Source organism: Dipodomys merriami, unplaced genomic scaffold (genome assembly GCF_024711535.1).
Source record: "Dipodomys merriami isolate MVZ:Mamm:240054 unplaced genomic scaffold, mDipMer1.0.p SCAF_142, whole genome shotgun sequence".
Taxonomy (NCBI): Eukaryota; Metazoa; Chordata; class Mammalia; order Rodentia; family Heteromyidae; genus Dipodomys; species Dipodomys merriami.
In genome coordinates, this window is record NW_027202738.1 from 1,910,266 (window position 1) to 1,929,659 (window position 19,394).

At 41.9% G+C, this 19,394-nt stretch overlaps 1 protein-coding gene and 1 long non-coding RNA gene across 2 annotated transcripts in view; one reads left to right on the forward strand and one right to left on the reverse strand.

Moving 5' to 3' along the window:
* The window catches only part of LOC138826377 (uncharacterized), a 53,968-nt gene that overhangs the window by 2,033 nt on the left and 32,541 nt on the right, over positions 1-19,394 (forward strand). The gene's annotated exons all lie outside the window — the stretch shown is intronic.
* Positions 4,558-7,918, reverse strand: LOC138826371 (disintegrin and metalloproteinase domain-containing protein 1a-like). The gene has a single exon (XM_070021465.1). It carries the CDS (start codon positions 7,179-7,181, stop codon positions 4,752-4,754), a length of 2,430 nt encoding a protein of 809 aa, XP_069877566.1. The 5' UTR covers positions 7,182-7,918; the 3' UTR covers positions 4,558-4,751.

Sequence of the window (19,394 nt, forward strand, 5' to 3'; positions counted from 1 at the left end):
TAATGCTTTGTTCAAAATCTTTCCTTGTAGAGTCCAAGTGGGTAGCAACAATTCTTAAGTTATTTTAGAGTTTCTGATACAAGCAGTGAATATTTGTGTTACAGTGCAATGGCTTTGAACCTAGGCCTCCTATATACTAAGCAATTACTCTACTACTAAGCTATACCACTAACCTAACAAGTAGAGTTTTACATACTCTGTTTTTTAGGATCTAAAGGTTTTATATCAAAAGAGCTTATTTGACCTTGCCCAATTAAAGCAACAATGGCATGTTATTGCTTTTCTGTTAGGTACTTGTTTTTTTGTGTTTTTTTTTTTTTTTGCCAATCCTGAGGCTTGAACTCATGCCCTGGGCACTGTCCCTGACCTTCTTTTGCTCAGGGCTACCACTTGAGCCACAGTGCCACTTCTAGCTTCTTCTGTTTATGTGGTACTGAGGAATTGAACGCTGAGCTTCATGCATGCTAAGCAAGCACCTACCACTAAGCCACATTCCCAGCCCCGAGTTGTGTATTTTATAGAGTTTCATTCCACTCAAGAGGTACAAAAATATCATTTCTTTCTGGGTCTAAAAGAAAAAAGCTAAACATCTATCAAAACTATTATCAAAAGAGGGAGGGTTACTGTATGATTTCATACTTGCCTTTTTTCTTAAGAGAATTTGTTTGCATACTCAGTAGTTATCTACCCAGTTTCCTGAGTAGCTAGAATTAGAGACATGATTGAGTAGGTAGAATTACAATCATGATGGGTACTCAAATCTTTTTTTTTTTTTTTTTTTTTTTTTTGTCGGTTGTGGGGCTTGAACTCTGGGCCTTGGCCGCTGTCCCTCAGCTCTTCAGCTCAAGGCAAGCGCTCTACCACTTGAGCTACAGCGCCACTTCCGGTTTTCTGGAGGCTTATTGGAGATAGGAGTCTCACGGTCTCTCCTGCCCGGGCTGGCTTTGAACCGCGATCCTCAGATCTCAGCCTCCTGAGTAGCTAGGATTACAGGCGTGAGCCACCAGCGCCCGGCTGGGTACTCAAATCTTACATAATTTCCTGCTCTATTTTTCAGACTCTAGTAATACAGATTAAATTCTATCATTGCCAGTGCTAAGAATCATCTCATGAATTTTATGATGAATATTGCTTGAGAAGGGAAACTGGCTCTGGAAATCTCTCTGTTCTATTGAGTGGGAAGTGGTGATCTGGGTCTGGCATTTATTGTAATATGAATAACAATGTCTTAAGATGTTTTTCACATGTATTCTTAACATAGGTGAGATTATAGTTGTCCACTTGGTGGTGTGGCCTTTATGTTGCCAAGGTAAGGTCTTTTTCTTTTCTCTCTCTCTCTCTCTCTTTTTTTGGTCATCGATCATAGTACTTGAACTCAGGGTGAGGGTGCTGTCCCTGAATTCCTTTGCTCTTGCTAGCAGCACTCTACTACTTTGAGCCACAGCTCCACTTCTGGTTTTTTGGTTAATTGGAGATAAGGGACCCAAAATAAAAAGGAAAAAAAAAAAGATGTCTGCAGATTCTAGAATATTTTTTTTCTGGGGGGTCTGGTCATGGGGCCTGAACTCTGGGCTTGGGAGCTGTCCCTCAGCTCTTCAGCTCAAGGCTAGCGCTCTACCACTTGAGCCACAGCGCCACTTCCGGCTTTTTTCTTTTTGCTTATGTGGTGCTGAGGAATCGAACCCAGGGCCTCATGCATACAAGGCAAGCGCTCTACCACTGAGCCACCTTCTCAGCCCCAAGATTCTAGAATATTTGTACTAGGTTTCTTTCTGTCCTTATTTTGAACTGAGTAAATGTTACTTGCACATTTACCACATTCATGTAATACTTGATGAGCGCATGGATGTCTTTTGCCACATACATTATTTCATTTTAGGACTAACTATCAACCACAATAAACATTTCTAAATATTTGGGAAGTAGCCATTTATGAATATATATCTATATATGTATATATATAGATGTTATATATATATCTATATATACATATATAGATATAGATATAGATATAAAATGAGGAATTGGTTCTGTTCTGCTTTGAAATTGTGAAGTGGTTCAGAGCTTCTCTTGTTCATCTCCAATGACTGCATAGATTCATCTGATTTCCCAGATATGTCATATGTCAACCATATGCTCAAAAAATATATAGACAGTGCCATGTCAATTCAGAACTTCCTTTAGCCGTGAGAAAGTGCTGTAGTTGAAAAAAATATAGGTGACCATTTTAGTATACCCATGGAAGTAGTGCTCATTCTGTATAAAAGGCATGTTTCTTACTTTAATGAGTATTGACTAGGAAAGTATTGACAATCTCATTTTCCTCACAACTCAAACCTTCCATTATCCTCAGAAGTAGGACCTAGACCATTCTACTTTTCCTTCTGCCATTGTACACTGTCATGTACCTAGCCATAACTTTGATAGTAGAGATCTCTCACTTAATTGCCCATGAAAGTGTTTCTGTCATCAGCAAGATAATGTTCTACAGCCTAACTATTCTGTTCTCAATCTCTCCATATAATTCCTAGATTAAAAAAATACACCAAATTTAATCTATGACTATTAAACTTCATAGAAGAGTCAGGAGGCCAATTAAACTACAGGGAATGCTATTGTCATAGCCAGAGTGAAAGAGCCAACGATCCTGGGCCTTTCTCAGTTCCTTTCCTGGATATACTTGTTGTTAGTGGTACGGGTTTTTGGTCAAAGATTAAAGCTAAGCTGCCTGCAGGGAGTGTAGCTGCTCACATTTCTGAGTATTACGTGATGGTGCCTGCCTGTTGACACTCTCTTCTGTTTTTCTTTTTCTTCTCATCACTTCTTTGTCCCATCTTCCGGAGTGCCCTTATTTGCACTCTCCCTCCATGTTTAGTGCTCTTGAGTTAAACTCCTGTCACCATAGAGATTGTTCTCTGAGCATTCTATAGCTGTTAATGTATTTTATAAATGTACAATATATAGTCTATGGTTTAGCTTAATTCTGCTGCTTTTTTTTTTTTGGCCAATCCTGGAGCTTGAATTCAGGGCTGGGGCACTGTCCCTGAGCTGCTTTTGCTCAAGGCTAGTGGTGTACCACTTGAATCACAGTGACACTTCCGGCTTCTGTGTATGTGGTTCTGAGGAACCAAACCCAGGGCTTCATGCGTGTGAGGCAAGCACTCTACCACTAGGCCACATTCCCAGCCCAACCCCAGTGCTTTTTTGATGGTATTTTTGCTCTAGGAGATCTGCCTATTGACGAAAGTAGAATGTTACTCTCCTCAAATTTTTTTGCATTAGCGTTGGTGTCTCCTTTTAGAGTTAATTATGTTTGCTGAAAAATATTTGCTGGGTGCAATGACTCAAGCCTGTAACCCTAACTACTTGACAAGCAGAGATCAGTGGTTCAAGATTACCCTGGGAAAAGATAAAAGACTACATTTTGATTAATTTGGAGAAGTGGCATGAACATTATGTCCCACGGACATAGGGAAGCAAAAAGAGGAAGATTACAATGCAGGCCAGCCTGAGCATTAAGAAGAAAACTATCTTGAAAATTACAAACCCTAAAAGGGGCTGGCTCCAGTGGCAGAGGACCTCTTTAGAAAGCATATGGCCTGCCAAGCCCTGGTGGCTCACACCTGTAATCCTAGCTAATGAGCAGGCTGAAATCTGAGGATCACGGTTCAAAGTCACCCAGGCAAGAACATTCAAAGCCAGCCTGGACAGGAACATCTGTGAGACTCTCATCTCCAATTAACCACCAGAAAACTGGAAGTGACCCTGTGGTTCAAGTAGTAGAGTGCTAGCCTTGAGCTGAAGAGCTCAGGGACAGCGCCCAGGCCCAGAGTTCAAGCTCCATTACTGGCAAAAATGAAAACAAAACAAAAAAGAAAGCATATGGCCCTAAATTCAAACCCCAGTATCACCAAAAAGTAATGAAAGAAAAAAATACTGAAAAGTATCTTTAACATATAAGTTACATTCTCTAAAATTCACCCATTTAAAGCTTACAATCTGTTGGTTTTGGAAATGTTTACAGATTGTGGAACTTTCACCACCTGAGCTTACTCGGTGTAGTACTTCTCACCTACAATTCTAGCTATTTGGGAAGGTAGAGAACAGTGAGATCATGGTCTGAGGCCAGCCTGGAAAAGAAGTTAGGGAATCTCTCAACCAATGACCCAGGGACATAATAGCCTGTGCATGTCATCCCAGCTATACTGGAAGCATGAATAGGAGGCTTGTGATCCAAGGCCACCTAGACAGAAATGCAAGATCCCATTTGAATAACTAAAGCAAAAACTAAGAGTTTAGTTCAAGTGATTAGCAAGTGCTAGGACCTAGGTTCAGATTATAGTATATCCTGGTAGATATAAATTCAGGAATACATCATACTATATAATAATTCAGGAATGTATCATACACCAACAAGTTACATGGAAGACAGCATGTCCTGAAAAAAGAGTTTCTAATAACTTAAAAAAGGTCCAAGTGACAAGGACTTTGATGTCCAGATACATTTGATAAGTTCAAATGAAATGTGACAAAATGTACTAAGACATTTGATGCATTAATGATCACTTATTTACTAAATTAATAATAAAGATAGAAGACTCCCTCCTGCCACATGAGTATAATTTTAGACTGAAGGGCTTCTAGTCAGAGACACTAAGCCCATCAGTTCCCACCTAACCTGTTTCCCCGACCTTCTCATTGTCACATCGTGCCTCAGGAATTGGATATACTGGACTCCATTTTCCCTCTTATTAGTCTGATTCTTCCTCATCCTCTTCCTCTTCTTCCTCTTCACCTTCCTCTTCCTTTTTCTGCACCTCTTCTGGTTTTTCTTCCTTTTGCACTTCTGGTTTCTCTGCCATTTCCCCTAATTCTTCTTCTTCCTCTTCTTTGGCAACACATAAAAGGTAAATAATTACTCCTAATACTATTATTGACAAAATTATCACAACAATTATAACTTGTGTGCTTTTAGCCAGTTCATTTTTGGTTTTAGTTGCTTCGTCTTGTGGACCTTCTTTCTTGGGCTGCTCTGGTGGGCCACTGTCCAAACTCCCACCATTTCCTCTATTTCTGCAATCTGGAGGTGCAGTGCCAGGTATACAATGGCAGTGCATTAAATCATTGCAAACTCCTCTTGAATTACACATTGTATGTAAATTGCAGGAAGGTTTTATTATTTCAGTGTGAATACAAGTATAATCTTGACAAGTTTTCCTGTCACCACAAATACTGCCTCTCCATACGTCTCCATCTTCAGGGACTCCTGCCGTCTTAAAAGCATCCATGGTCCAACAGAAATCGTGCTCATGAGGTACCTGAATAAGGGTATGACCAGGTGTGATTTTTGGCATTGAAGTTACACTCATACATACAATTTTACCACAAACTGCATTTTCATCAGGACACTTTACAAAGCTTCCTGAAGACCCAGAGACACGGCCACAGTGTCCAAATCTATTTCCTTTGCTGTTCAGTGCAACATAACATGCCCTTGGAGCAGATTTTGCACTTTCCCCAAACACAAACATACACTGTCCATTATAGTCCATGCAATGACCATTAAGACAATAGTATTCTTCATTACATGGACTGCCATCTTCTAAATATCTGTTTTGAGGGCATTTTGCTGAAGCACCATCACAGTATTCTGGGAGGTCACACAACCCAAAAAGAGCACGACACATGAATCCACGCTTTTGAATTTGGCATCTAGCACAGCAGGGTTCATTACTACATGCTGCATTACGTTTTAGTTCACAATTCTGGTTACAGCATGGGTCATTGTCACAAGAACCCCCACAGTCACACTGCTCCGACTCCTCTATCACACCGTTTCCACACCTAGCACTCCTGTGCTTGCGGCTTCTGCGCTGTGGCTTGTTAAACAGACAAGCCCCTTTGTGTCCGAGAAGGAAACGGTAGAAGGAGTCAGAGCTGCAGTTGCTGAAGACACTTCCTTGGGTGATGTTTTCATGCATGAGGCAAAAGTGCTTGCCTTTACAAGAGCAGGCTGAGTGGTCATGCTGAATGCCCAGGTTGTGCCCGAGCTCATGGACCATGAGTGCTGCAAAGAGGAGGACATCTTTGTGATGGAAGGATTCCACAGCCGCCGCAAAACCACTCGAACAGGCACCATCGAGAAATGCCTGGCCCATGCTCTGTCCGGGATGATGCCCAACGATCATGTGGGCAACATCGTGCCTCACACGGTGGAGGAGCTTGTCTCGCCGCCAGCTGTTGAAATTCCTGAGTGCCACCTGCAGGTCCACCGGGACCTCTACCAGGTCCCCCTCGGTCCAGATCTCCACCCCAGCCAGCACCACCTTTGTATTGAGTCCCCCGGTGAAGCTGTTGGCCAGAGCAATGATGTCCAGTACTCCCTGGACCGTGTCATTGATGTTACTGCCCCACATCTGGAACCTCTGGTAGTTGACCACCACAAACATCTCCACATACTTGGTGTGTGACCACAAGTAGGACAGCCCCTGGAGGTGATGAGGCTCCCTGCTCTCTTGCTGCCGGCCAGTGGGCAGCACTTGGCTGTGTGTGGAAGCCACACGACAGGAGGCTGGGGCTTGATGTGCCGTGGCGTACAAGACATGTTCGAACCTTTGGGAAGAGGGCATGGGCTCAATGCGGTAGGACGCCTCCTCCTTAATCAGGATGCCCCTGAGGCCTGAACAGGTGTTGACAGAAACAAAAGAATGTGGCACTCCTTCTATGTAGCCTTCATAGTGGCAGTCCTGTGAGATCCAAGGCACTGCTTGCTCCAGGACACCACGTTGGTAACTGTAGACGGGAAAGCCGCTCACAAAGTAGTCTGTCTTCACCTTCAGGTGAACCAGCTGCTTCTGGCCTTGTATGAACAGCATGTACGATGCGGTTTGGACCAGACCTTCACCTCTCTTGACTGTCAGCTGCTCTGGGATGACTATTTCATGGGAAGAGCCGTGTACCGATTCCAGGTCACAGTGCATGCTTGGGAGAAGAATTACCCCCAGGAGCAACATGGCTGCCAGCCTGGCACACCGATGTCCTGGCGCAAGTTCCGGCCTCAGTCCCTTTGTCTGGGGAGCCCAAGTCTGAAACATTACCTCCACTGCTTCTAGGGTCACTTGCCTTTTGCACAGAGAAGGCAAGATGGAGGCTGAGACTCTCGGTGATGTCACCACTGACATGGCCCAAAGGAATCAGTTGATCAGGCAAACGCCAGGCCTGTGTCCATCAGCAGCACGTTGCCTGACAAGCTCTTCTGAGACGCGGGTACTATCCCCGGAGGTGTGCTGGCTCCTTGTGGGCAGTTGCTGACCAACACTTAAGCACGGCCTTCAGGCTGTGTCTTTTCCTATTCTTGTTTCTTACCTGGCCTTCAGTAGTAGTCAGCAGACAGGAGTTCCTTTCAACAGCCACAGTTTGACGTTCCCTGGCTAAGTTTCTTTTTATGTTCATGGAGAGATGAACCAGGTAGAAAGCTTGGTGTGGTTCAGCAGTACAGTATCTCTGATTTCACTTTGTTTTGTCCAGGCCACACTGCTCCTGATAGCCGTTAATCTGCTCATTCTTTCAAATCCAACATTCTGGCAAGTGGCCCTGGGGGAGGGGATACAGATTCTCTGGGGATCTCTGAGCAGGACAGTGTTCTCTGTTGCCCACTGCCTCTTCCTCTTGTCTACAGGTTTCTGGATGATGTTTCTCTGTTCAGTCCTCCTTAGTCAGTGATTTGGTATTTTTCTCTCCCTGAAAATCATGATAGTCCAAGTTTTTATCACTATTCTTTGTTTTTAGTAAATGGATTTAGGACTTTCTATCTTGTGAAAAGTAATTCCTCTCTGCCAAGACATTTTCCTAAAGCAGACATAGTGTTGTGTGATCTTATTTTCAGCAGGTAAGGATATGAGACCTGGTCAAAGTTAAGTTCCTCTCAACTGCCTCAACATTAAAACTGAGTTCAGAGTAAAAGTGAATTCTGATTTAAACAGGTCTGGACTTCTCAATCAATATTATAAGTATAGATCTATAAGAAGTCTATTTCCATTTTTGTAATAAAATTGAACTGTAAGTGTTTGGTAGATATTTGTTTGCCTGCTTGTTTGGTTGTGGTGCTTGGTATTAAACTGTGGCATTTCCTTAACTGATGTAGACTCCAAGATGTCTGTTTAATTAATTCTTTTTTTTTTCTTGTCAGTCATGGAGCTTGTACTCAGCACCTGGGCACTGTCCCTGAGCTTTTTCACTCATGGCCAGCACTCTACCACTTTTCTCCAGAGTGTCAACTTCTGGTGTTTTTTTTCTGGTGGTTAATTGGAGATAAGAATCTCATGGGCATTCCTGTCCAGGTGGGCTTCAAACCCTGGTCCTCAGATCTTAGCTTTCTGAATAGGATTGTAGGTGTGATCCTCTGGCACCTGACTAATAAATTCACTCTTAGAAGATACATTGGAGGTGTGCCTCAGGTTAAGTAGAGTGCTTACTAACCAATGAGTTTATATACCAAACTCCAACCTAGGGAAAACAAAAATGAAAGAAAGAAAAGAAATGTTGTGGAGCTGGGCACTGGTGGCTCAAACCTATTTATCCTAGCTACTTAGAAAACTGGTTCAAAGCCAGCCAGGGGAGGAAAATCCATGAGACACTTAAAGATACGTTGTGTTTTTACAATATATATTCCATCAGTCAGTCCTACATGTACATACAGGGCATGCTATCAAAATTTTGCCCTCAAAGCATAAATGGAAACATTAGAAAATAAGTTGTGTTCTGGGGCTGGGAAAGTGGCTCAGTGGTAGAGGGCTTGCTTGCCTTGTATGCATGAGGCCCTGGGTTCGATTCCTCAGCACCACATAAGCAAAAAGAAAAAAGCCGGAAGTAGCGCTGTGGCTCAAGTGGCAGAGCACTAGCCTTGAGCTGAAGAGCTGAGGGGCAGCGCCCAGGCCCAGAGTTCATGTCCCACGACCGGACCCAAAAAAAAAGAAGTGAGTTCTTTGGATGGGATGGGGTGGGATACAACTAAATAACTGAGGTTACTCATAGTTTTCTTCTGTTCCATGAGCTGTAGTTTATCTGTGAACTCTTCTGTTAATAACATACCTACCCATCAAAAATCACCTTGAACAAATAAACAACAAAAACAATACCAAAGGCTTGGGAAGTTGGCTCAGTGGTAGAGTGCTTGCCTCGCATGCATGAGGCCCTGGGTTCGATTCCTCAGCACCACATAAGCAGAAAAAAACGGAAGTTTCGCTGTGGCTCAAGTGGTAAAGTGCTAGCCTTGAGCTGAAGAGCTGAGGGACAGTGCCCAGGCCCAGAGTTCAGTCCCCATGACCGGATCAAGAAACAAAAAACAAAACAACAACAAAAAAAACCCCAAAATTGTGACCGTATTCATCACAGAAAACTGGAAAGGCATCTAGCCTTATTTTTTACTCAAACAGCTTCTCTGAAGATGGAGGGTACTAAATAAAACAAATACAGCTCAGAGGATGCCAATGAGAAATCCAGGCAGAAACATTGCAGAGGAAAGGGAAGGTTTCTAGGTTGGTGGAACAAAAAAGTAAATCATCTTAGATGCTAGTCAGGTTTCTATTATATATTTATGACTACCTCAGGAAAATCATCCTAGCAGAGGCCAGAGGAGCAGAGAAAGGAAAGAAGTAGTGGGAACTCAGGAAAGGGAGAACAGGGAAAGGAAAGCTGTGGTTAAACATGTTAAGAATAAACCCCAGGGGCTGGGAAGGTAGCTCAGCGGTAGAGTGCATGCCTTGCAAGCATGAGGCCCTGGGTTCGATTCCTCAGCACCACATAAACAGAAAAAGCCGGAAGTGGTGCTGTGGCTCCAGTGGTAGAGCACTAGCCTTGAGCTGAAGAGCTGAGGGACAGCGCCCAGGCCCAGAGTTCAGGCCCCATGACCGGCAAAAAAAAAAAGAAAAAAAAAAGAAAAAAAAGAATAAACCCCAAAGCATGTGCTCCTAGATTTAAACAACACACTGGTACCATATATACAAACAATGACAAAAAGGAAATACTGTCTGTTTATTTTCTGGGAATTAAGAGGCAAGAAAAGGAAGCTATGGCTCCTGCCTCTTCCATCATAGGAAGCAGCTCGCAGGCCCCTCTGTGCATCCTGGGAATTCCAGCAGGCATCTGCAATGACAGATCTACAGCAGTTCCTTGGCACTTGAGTGAATCTATCACTGGTGTAGAAGGTAAACGCACAGGGCAACTGAGCGAGATTCCACAGTATTAGACTCAACTGTTTGTTCACTAAGCAGTAGGTCACTTAGTTGGTCCTTTATCTACCTCTACCAGGTGGTTTATGAATACTTCATTATAAGTAAAATAGTCTTTTCCTGACAATATTATTGCCATATACAACTAAAACTAAAACAGTCCTAAATCAATAGTCTCTAAGATTTGAGCTTTGACCAATAAACAAGTATACTAAACTCTGCCCCTAATGTATGTAACAACTGTAAGCAATGTGGAAATGAAATTATGATTTATTAATTTACATAAATTACTTTATACATTAAGGAATAATTTTTCAAATTCTTTTTTTTTTTTTTTTGTCGGTCGTGGGGCTTGAACTCTGGGCCTGGGCGCTGTCCCTCAGCTCTTCAGCTCAAAGCGAGCACTCTACCACTGGAGCTACAGCACCACTTCCGGTTTTCTCGTGGTTTATTGGAGATAGGAGTCTCACGGTCTCTCCTGCCCGGGCTGGCTTTGAACCGCGATCCTCAGATCTCAGCCTCCTGAGTAGCTAGGATTACAGGCGTGAGCCACCAGCGCCCGGCTAATTTTTCAAATTCTTAAAAAACAAAGTTTGAGCTGTTATTATTGGGATTCGTGGGAAGTGGTTTGTTCTTCTATCACTTGCTTCACAATTTCTGCCAGTTTGAGTCGATCTACTTTGTCTGTGAATCCATGGCCTGAAACCCAAGAAAGAACAAGGTCAGTTCTCAAACTGATTGAGCTGAGGGACTCTTGTTAGGAATCTAAGAGGTGTGCCCTACCATTCTTGAAATTACCCTCACAAATGAGTGGGCCAACCCCAATACTAATCAAATGCAGTTCATATGCCCAGGTTTTCCACCTAGCAATGGAGCAGTTCCATTAGCCTGACAATAAAAAAAATTTAAGTTCACTCTAACCACACAGAATGAAAAAATAAAAAAGATTTATATGTAATTTGTATCTGACAAGAAACTCATATCCAAAACACATAAAGAAGTCCTACAATTGTATAAGGAAGTTACAAGTCAGTAAACATGTCCAAGAAATTGAGAAGCAATCTAACTGGTCAATAAACAGTAAAAAAAAAAAAAAAAAAAAAAAAAAAAAAACCAAAACTGCCCAGTCCCATCTGTCATCAGGATGATTCTAATAAAAACCACATGGTAGTATCAAAACATACCAGGATAGCTAAAGTGAAAAGATAAACAACAGCAAAAGTCGTTGTGGATATTGAGTAAATGGAACCCTCAGACACTGCTGAGGAAGTTCTTAAATGCATTCAACCAGTATAAATTTGTTCATCTTTTTGTTTTTCAGTTTATAAATTCTTTGTCCCTACCCACTTTCTGTTACTTTCATAATTGATAGTTTTCACTCATGCTGTTTTTCTTTGTCTTTTGCATATGCTTTAGCGTTTTCATAGAGGAAGTTAACATCCATTTATTGCTAATATAGAATTCCTTTTCCTGTTTCCCATAGGACTAGTCTTAGTAGTGATGGATTGCCTCAGTTTCTATTGAGTCTAGGAAATAATTGTTTTTGAAATAAGTTTACTCTTCATTTTTTTAATTTTAATTTTTATTTTTTGTGAACATACTGTACAGAGGGGTTACAATTACATGGGCAAGATAATGAGTACATTTCTTATCAAGCATTGCAGCCTCTCCTTTGTTTACCCTTCACATCCCCCCGGCCCCCCACCCAATCCTCCCCCCCCTCTTCATTTTTGAAGGGTAATTTTGTTGAGTATAGTAGTCTTAAAAATATAGGGATTGGGATGGTGGCTCAGTGGTAGAGTGCTTGCTTTGCATGCATGAGGCCCTGGGTTCGATTCCTCAGCACCACATAAGTAGAAAAAGCCGGAGTGGTACTGTGGCTCAAGTGGTAGAGTGCTCACCTTGAGCTGAAGATTCAGCTGAGGGAGTGCCCAGGCCAGTCATTCAAGAGCCACAACCAACAACAACAACAAAAAAATAATAATAAATACTATCTATAGCTGGGCACCGGTGGCTCATGCCTATAATCCTATATACTCAGGAGGCTGAGTTTTGAGGATCGTAGTTCAAAGTCAGCCCAGGCAGAAAACTGCCTTGAGTCTCTTATCTACAATAAACTACTCAGAAAAAGCTAGAGGTAGAACTGTGGCTCAAGTGGTAGAGTGCTAGCCTTGAGCACAAAGAGGCTCAGGGCTGGCCAAAAATATAGATATACCATAGTATGTAAGTGTATAAAGGAGTTTCAATTTCATAAGTTAGGGCTGGGAAGGTGGCTCAGTGGTAGAGCGCTTGCCTTGAATGCATGAGGCCCTGGGTTCAATTTCTCAGCACCACAGAAGCAGAAAAAAAACCCGAAAGTGGAGCTGTGGCTCAAGTGGTAGAGCGCTAGCCTTGAGCTGAAAAGCTGAGGGACAGTGCCCAGGCCCAGAGTTCAGGCCCCATGATCGGACCCCCCCCCCAAAAAAAAAGAAATTTCATAAGTTATATTAGTTCTTGACTGGTAGGTAAGATTTTATTTTTAGAACTTTAAATGTATCATCTGATTCTCTTCTAGACTATAAGTTTTGTACTGAGAAATATGCTGTAATCCAGTCGACAAGATGCTAGACAAGACCAGATGTTCCTTGCTGTTTGTAGAATTTTCTCTTAATCCTTTTGACATTTCTATATTATATCCTTTTATGAAGGTCTATTTGGTTGAATCTAGTTGTAATCTTTTGAGCTGTTGGCATCTGCATGCCCATGTTTGGTAGACTTTCAGACTTTCTTTTTCATGCAATAGGTTTTCAGTTCCTTCCCTCTACTTTCTGAAATTCCTGTAATACAGATATTTTTGCTTATCATTGTTCCCTAAGTCTTGCAGGCTATTATTATTATTTTAGTATGGTCCTAGATTTTAAGGCCTGGTGGCTTGTTAGGCAGGTTCTCTGCTTCTTGAGCCATGTCTCTAGCCTTTTTTGCTTTAGTTATTTTTCAAATAAGGTCTCACGCTTATGCCGAAACCAGCCTGGATCTTCCTATTTGAGCTTCCTATGTAATTGAGATGACAGGTCCATGTACCACACTCAGCTTGTTCTTGTTTTGGATGAAATGTCCCTGACACTTTGCCTAGGATAACCTTGAACCATGATTTCCCCAGATCTCTGGCTCAGAAGTACCTAGGATTTTAGGGAAGAGCCACCATGCCTAGCCTTTTCTCATTCTTTTAGACTATTTTCACTCTTTTCCCCATATCTCTCTTTTCCCTCACCCTCTCCCTTTCTTTTTTGGCTAATTGAAAATACCCATCCTATATATAGTTCAGAAATTCATTTCTTTGTTGTAGTGTCTTTTGGAAGATCTCTACTCCTTATTTCATTGAAATTTCAAGCGTCAATACTTCTCATTGTTGCTTTTTAGTAACTTATTGTTTCTTTTAACATTTCTGGTAACTTCCATATTCCGACCCTGAATTCACTATCTCTCTCTGTCTCTGTATCTGTCTCTCTTTATCTCTCTGTGTCTCTGTATCTATTCTCTTGCATATAACTGAGTTTCTTCAGGATCATTATTTTTTATTGTTTTTTAGGAGCTTCATAGTTTCCTCCCAATTGGGATCTATTTCTGGAGAATAATTGTTTTCTATTTTATGTTATGCCTCCTTCCCAGTTCTCTTTTTTAAAAAAATAAGTTTTGGAGGCTGGGAAGGTGGCTCAGTAGTAGAGTGCTTGCCTTGCGTTCTTGAGGCCCTGGGTTCAATTCCTTAGCAGCACATAAGCAGGAAAAAAAAGCCGGAAGTAGCGCTTTGGCTCAAGTGGTAGAGTGCTAGCCTTGAGTTGAAGAACTGAAGGGCAGCATTCAGGCCCAGAGTTCAGGCTCCACGACCGGCAAAAAACAAAATAAAATAAAAATGTTTTGGCCAGTTGCTGATGGCTCTCACCTAAAATCCTAGCTACTCAGAAGACTGAGATCAGAGGATCATGATTCAAAGCCAGCCAGGGCAGGAAAGTCCGAGACTCATCTCCAATTAACTACCAGAAAACCAGAAGTGGTGCTGTGGCTCAAAGTAGTACAGTACTAACTTTGAACATAAATAGCTCAGAAGCCAGGCACTGGTGGCTCACACCTGTAATCCTAGGTACTCAAGAGGCTGAGATTTGAGGATGGTAGTTCAAAGCCAGCCCAGGCATGAAAGTCTGTGAGACTCTTATCTCCAATAAACCACCAGAAAACCAGAAGTGGTGCTGTGGTTCAAGTGATAGAGCTCTCACCTTGAGCTGAAGAGCTGAGCCCAGGCTCAGAGTTCAAGCCCCACAACTGACCAAAAAAAAAATTAAAAAAGCTCAGGAACAGTGCCCTGGCTTTGAGTTCAAGTACCATGACCAACAACAACAACAACAAAAAGTCTTTTATCAAGTAGTTATATGAAGGGGTTTCAATTCCAGAAGTCAGTATAACGCATCTTGAATAATGTCACCCCTTCTACCATTCTCTCCCATCTTCCCCATACTTCAAGTTAGGTAGTTCAGTTTTACATAATGTATATAGAATATAATGACTATATATGCTGCCCCTTTCCTCCATTTATGTGCACCCCCTCTCAGTGCTCTCTTGCCCCCCAGAACTTGTTTTAACTCACTGATATTCATTTTGTTAAACAGTTCATCAGTTGTTCAAAAGAGGTATACCCCTGGACTCCTCCTGAGTATACCATCCTTTTAGTCAGTTTTGTTGTGTCTATAAGCATATAACCCTGTGTACACTTTCATGTATGTTTATATTTTAGATTTAACTTCTATATATGAGAAAAAATATGCCATTTGTCTCTCTGAGCCTGACTTCACTTAATTTTTTCTAGGCCTACAATTTCCCTGAAAATGATATATTATTCTTTCTGATAGATAAGTAGAATTCAATTGCATGTATCTATTATGTTTTCTTGATCTACTCATTGATTGTAAGGCATTTGGGCAGTTTCCATAACGTAGTTAATATGAGTAGTACATCAATAAACATGTTTTCATAGATGTCTTTATTATATTACTGACTTGTAACCTTTTGGGTAGATGCCCAAGAGTGATATTGCGGGATCACAGGGTTGTTCCAGAGTAGTTGTACTAGTTTACATTCCCATTAACAGTATAATAATAGGCTTTCTTTTTCCTCAATTCTCAACCAGCTTTTGTTGTTTTTTTTTTTTTTTTGGTCGGTCGTGGGGCTTGAACTCTGGGCCTGGGCGTTGTCCCTCAGCTCTTCAGCTCAAGGCGAGCTCTCTACCACTTGAGCTACAGCGCCACTTCCGGTTTTCTGGTGGTTTATTGGAGATAGGAGTCTCACGGTCTTTCTTGCCCGGGCTGGCTTTGAACCGCGATCCTCAGATCTCAGCCTCCTGAGTAGCTAGGATTACAGGCGTGAGCCACCAGCGCCCGGCCCAGCTTTTGTTGTTTTTATTATTGACAATGACAAATATTACTGACGTGAGATGGAATCTCAGTGTTGTTTTGATTTACATTTCCTTTATATCAAGGGATGTTAAGCATTTCCTCATGTATTTCATTATTGTGTCTTCCGAAAAGTCTCTATATATCTCCTTTGCCCTTTGCCCACTTATTGAGTTCTGAGGCGAGTGGGTTGGGGATAGTGGTGTTAGTTACTTGAGCTCCTTGAATATTCTATATATTAGGCCCTTTTCAGATGTGTATATAGCTGGTAAAGATCTTTTCCTGTTTTTTTTTTATAGTACCTTCATTAGTGTCTGTACACCTGTTGTAATATTTGCCTCTACCAGTTTTATTGAGTAACTTATGTAGGAAGACATTTTGTTTAGGTAGGTTAGAGAGAGTCAGGAAGGTGTTTGGCCTGGGTCATAGGGAAGCTCAAAGTATAACGTCTAATTTTGTCAACTTTGGGTGATCCAAGCAATGTCTTTGAGCGCCTGATGCTCAAAATATAATGGTAGTTGCACGGTTATACAATGGACATAGACTTCCAAATGTATGTGTCCCAGGATTACACAGAGTTGAGCAATGATGTCACTGGGGCTTATTCTCAGTGATACAGGATGTAGAGAGACCTGTCTTCAGTCAGGGAAAGCATAGTTGACAGCAAAGGCTATGATACCAGCACCCACAGACCTCTCAGATCTCTCCAAATGAATACAAGAGATTATCTAGGTCTATGGGACTCAACCATCACAATTCTGGAGCCCCAGGATGGGATAGGAACTTCTCCATGTGCTGTCGGATGAGCACAGGTGATGCTAGGATTTATGGTGCTTGGTCCTGTGGGACTTCAGGTTATAGAACATGAAGAAATCCTTCTGTAGGTCCTATGGATGGTTTGTAGGTGGTTCTGGGGCTTATTGTACTCACACCTGCTCTCCTGAAGCTCTGGGAACCAGATGATACTATCTCCAGGTTCCAGGGAACAAATATAAGTCATATAAGGGGGGCTGGGAAGTTGGCTCAGTGGTAGAGCGCTTGCTTGCATGCATGAGGCCCTGGGTTCGATTCCTCGGTATCACATAAGCAAAAAGAAAAAAGCCAGAAGTGGTGCTGTGGCTCAAGTGGTAGAGTGCTACCCTTGAGCTGAAGAGCTGATGGACATCGCCCAGGCCCAGAGTTCAGGCCCCATGACTGGACCCAAAAAAAATTTTTAAAAAAGTCATATAAGGGATTTGACACCAACATCAAGCTCAAGTCTGTAACCTGTGAAGGACACCTTCCCTAGGTCTCCCAGGGCATGTGTAGGTGTCATTTTGGCTTACGGTTTTGGTATCCATGCAGGTATAGCACTGTGGCATTGGTACTCCTGATCCTGGAGATACAGTATACTGATGGGTTCTTCCCTGGTCCCCAGAGGCATGCTTGGACATAGCTTTCAGCAGGAGTGGCTGTAGTCTCAAAGCCACAAGATAGAGAACAGATGTTCCCTTATTTTCAATGGGGAGAACACAATCAGGACTTGTGCTGGTTTGGTGGCTATGACAGGTGCTAGTTCTTGATAAAGCTTCAGGATGAGGAGTGGGCTGTCTCTCTTCTAACATCTTCTCCCCCTAGCCATAGTATTAGAGATTGAAACTAGGGTCTTATGTTCACCAGGCAAGCACTTTACCATGTGAGCTATAGCCACCCCCTTTTGTTTTTATTTAGATTTTGAGATAAAGTCTTTATAGTTTTACATGGGCTAGCTTTGAACTTGTGATCCTCCTGACTCTGTCTCCCAGATAGCTAGGGAATACCGATGTTCTGCCACACCTGGCTTGTCATAAGATTTTTTTCTTTTAGTCTTTCTTTTATTTTTTGGGCCAGTACCTGAGTGAACTCAGTGCCTAGTGCTCTCACTCATCTCTTTCGCTCATGCCTAACTGCTACCTATCAGGCACACACACTTACTGTCTTGGAGTTTGACTCTGGGGTTTCCCACAGAATTGTGTCCCCTGCCCTTAAGTTCAGGGTGAGGTTCTTCCCTTTGTTCTGCCACCATTATCAAATTTTCAGGTTTGTTCTTCTTGTTGATGTTGTTGTTTGGCTTTTTTTTTGCTGTTTGTTTTTGTCAGCCATGGGGCTTGAATGTAGGTCCTGGGTGCTGTCCCTGAGCTCTTTTGCTCAAATCCAGCACTCTACTACTTTGAGCTACAGCTCCACTTTTTATTTTCTGGTGGTTAATTGGAAATAAGAGTCTCACAGACTTCTTCCCAAGGTAGCTTTGAACTGAGTAGCTAGGATTACAGGCATGAGCCACTAGCAACTGGCTGTTGTATTTTTTGTTTGTTTGATTGGTTGTTTTTTGTTTTTGTTTTTTTTTTATACTGAGATCAAGTCCCCAGAACTCAATGCCAATTCACAAATAATGAGATCCAGGCCTTGGAGAAAAGAAAATAAATATTCATTAATATTACCAGGCAAATTAAGGACTTGATATATTTATTATCTCAGAAGAAAGCACAGACTTAGAATCAGAGAGGGAGAAAGAAAAGTTTCATAGAAAAGCCCAAGAAAATGGGCTTCCAGGTACACGTGCCAAGGCTTGACTAGGCCTACATGGTGACCTTAGGCCTACTTGTTTTCCAAAATGCAGGTGTTATTCTCCAGAATTGTGTCCTTGCTATCCTGTATGTTCTCTCACTCACTGCCATGGTCAACAAGATGGGAGAGGAGTGTGGTGACCCTGCCTGGAGATATAGAGACATTCTTGAATTTCCACACTTGAGGAAATGGAGATGGGTAGGAGTAGTGGAGGGAGAAGACAGGACAGAGAGAAAAATATATATAATTTTCTTTTAACACTTGTGTAACTGAAAGCATCCTGGTTAGTTATTGAGCTAAAACTACAATTATGAGCATATTTAGGTGTTTATTCCTGCTTGTGTTGATCATGCTGAGCTCTCTTCATTCCTTTTATTGCTGAATAATGGTCTATTATATACATATGCTACATTTTATCTACTCATCAGTGGATGGGTATTTGGTTTCTTTTTTTCAAATATTAACAGTGCTACTATGAACACTAATGTACAAGTATTCGTATGGATACTTGTTTCATATTTTTGAGGCATACTATGTATCCATAGGTGGAATGGTTGTTAGTATGGTAACTAGATTTATTTGTGCTTTGAGAAACTACGTTTTTATTTTCATTTTTTATTGTTATTATAATGGTGATGTACAGAGGGATTACAGTTACATGAGTTAGGCAAAGAATGCTTTTCTTTTTTCGAAGTGTCATCTCTTCCCTCACCCACTCCCTCTCACCCCTCATCCACAAATTGTATAGTTCATTTTCTTTCTTTTTTTTTTTTTTTTTTTTTGTCGGTTGTGAGCCCTGAACTCTGGGCCTAGGCGCTGTCCCTCAGCTCTTCACTCCAGGCTCTACCACTTGAGCCACAGCACCACTTCTGGCTTTTTCTGCATATGTGGTATAGAGGAATCGAACCCAGAGCCTCATGCATGCAAGGCAAGCACGCTACCACTAAGCCACTGTGTTCATTTTGAACACAGTTTTCAGTGGTACCATTGCATTAGTTCACCCAAACTAATTTTTTAAAACTAGTTTGTTTAAGTGGTAGAGTGCTAGCTTTGAGCAAAAGAAGGTTAGGACAGTGTCTAGGGCCTGAGTTCAAGTCCAGGACTGGCAAAACAAACAAAACATAATAAGATTTTTAAAATTGAAGTGCCTAGGGCACCC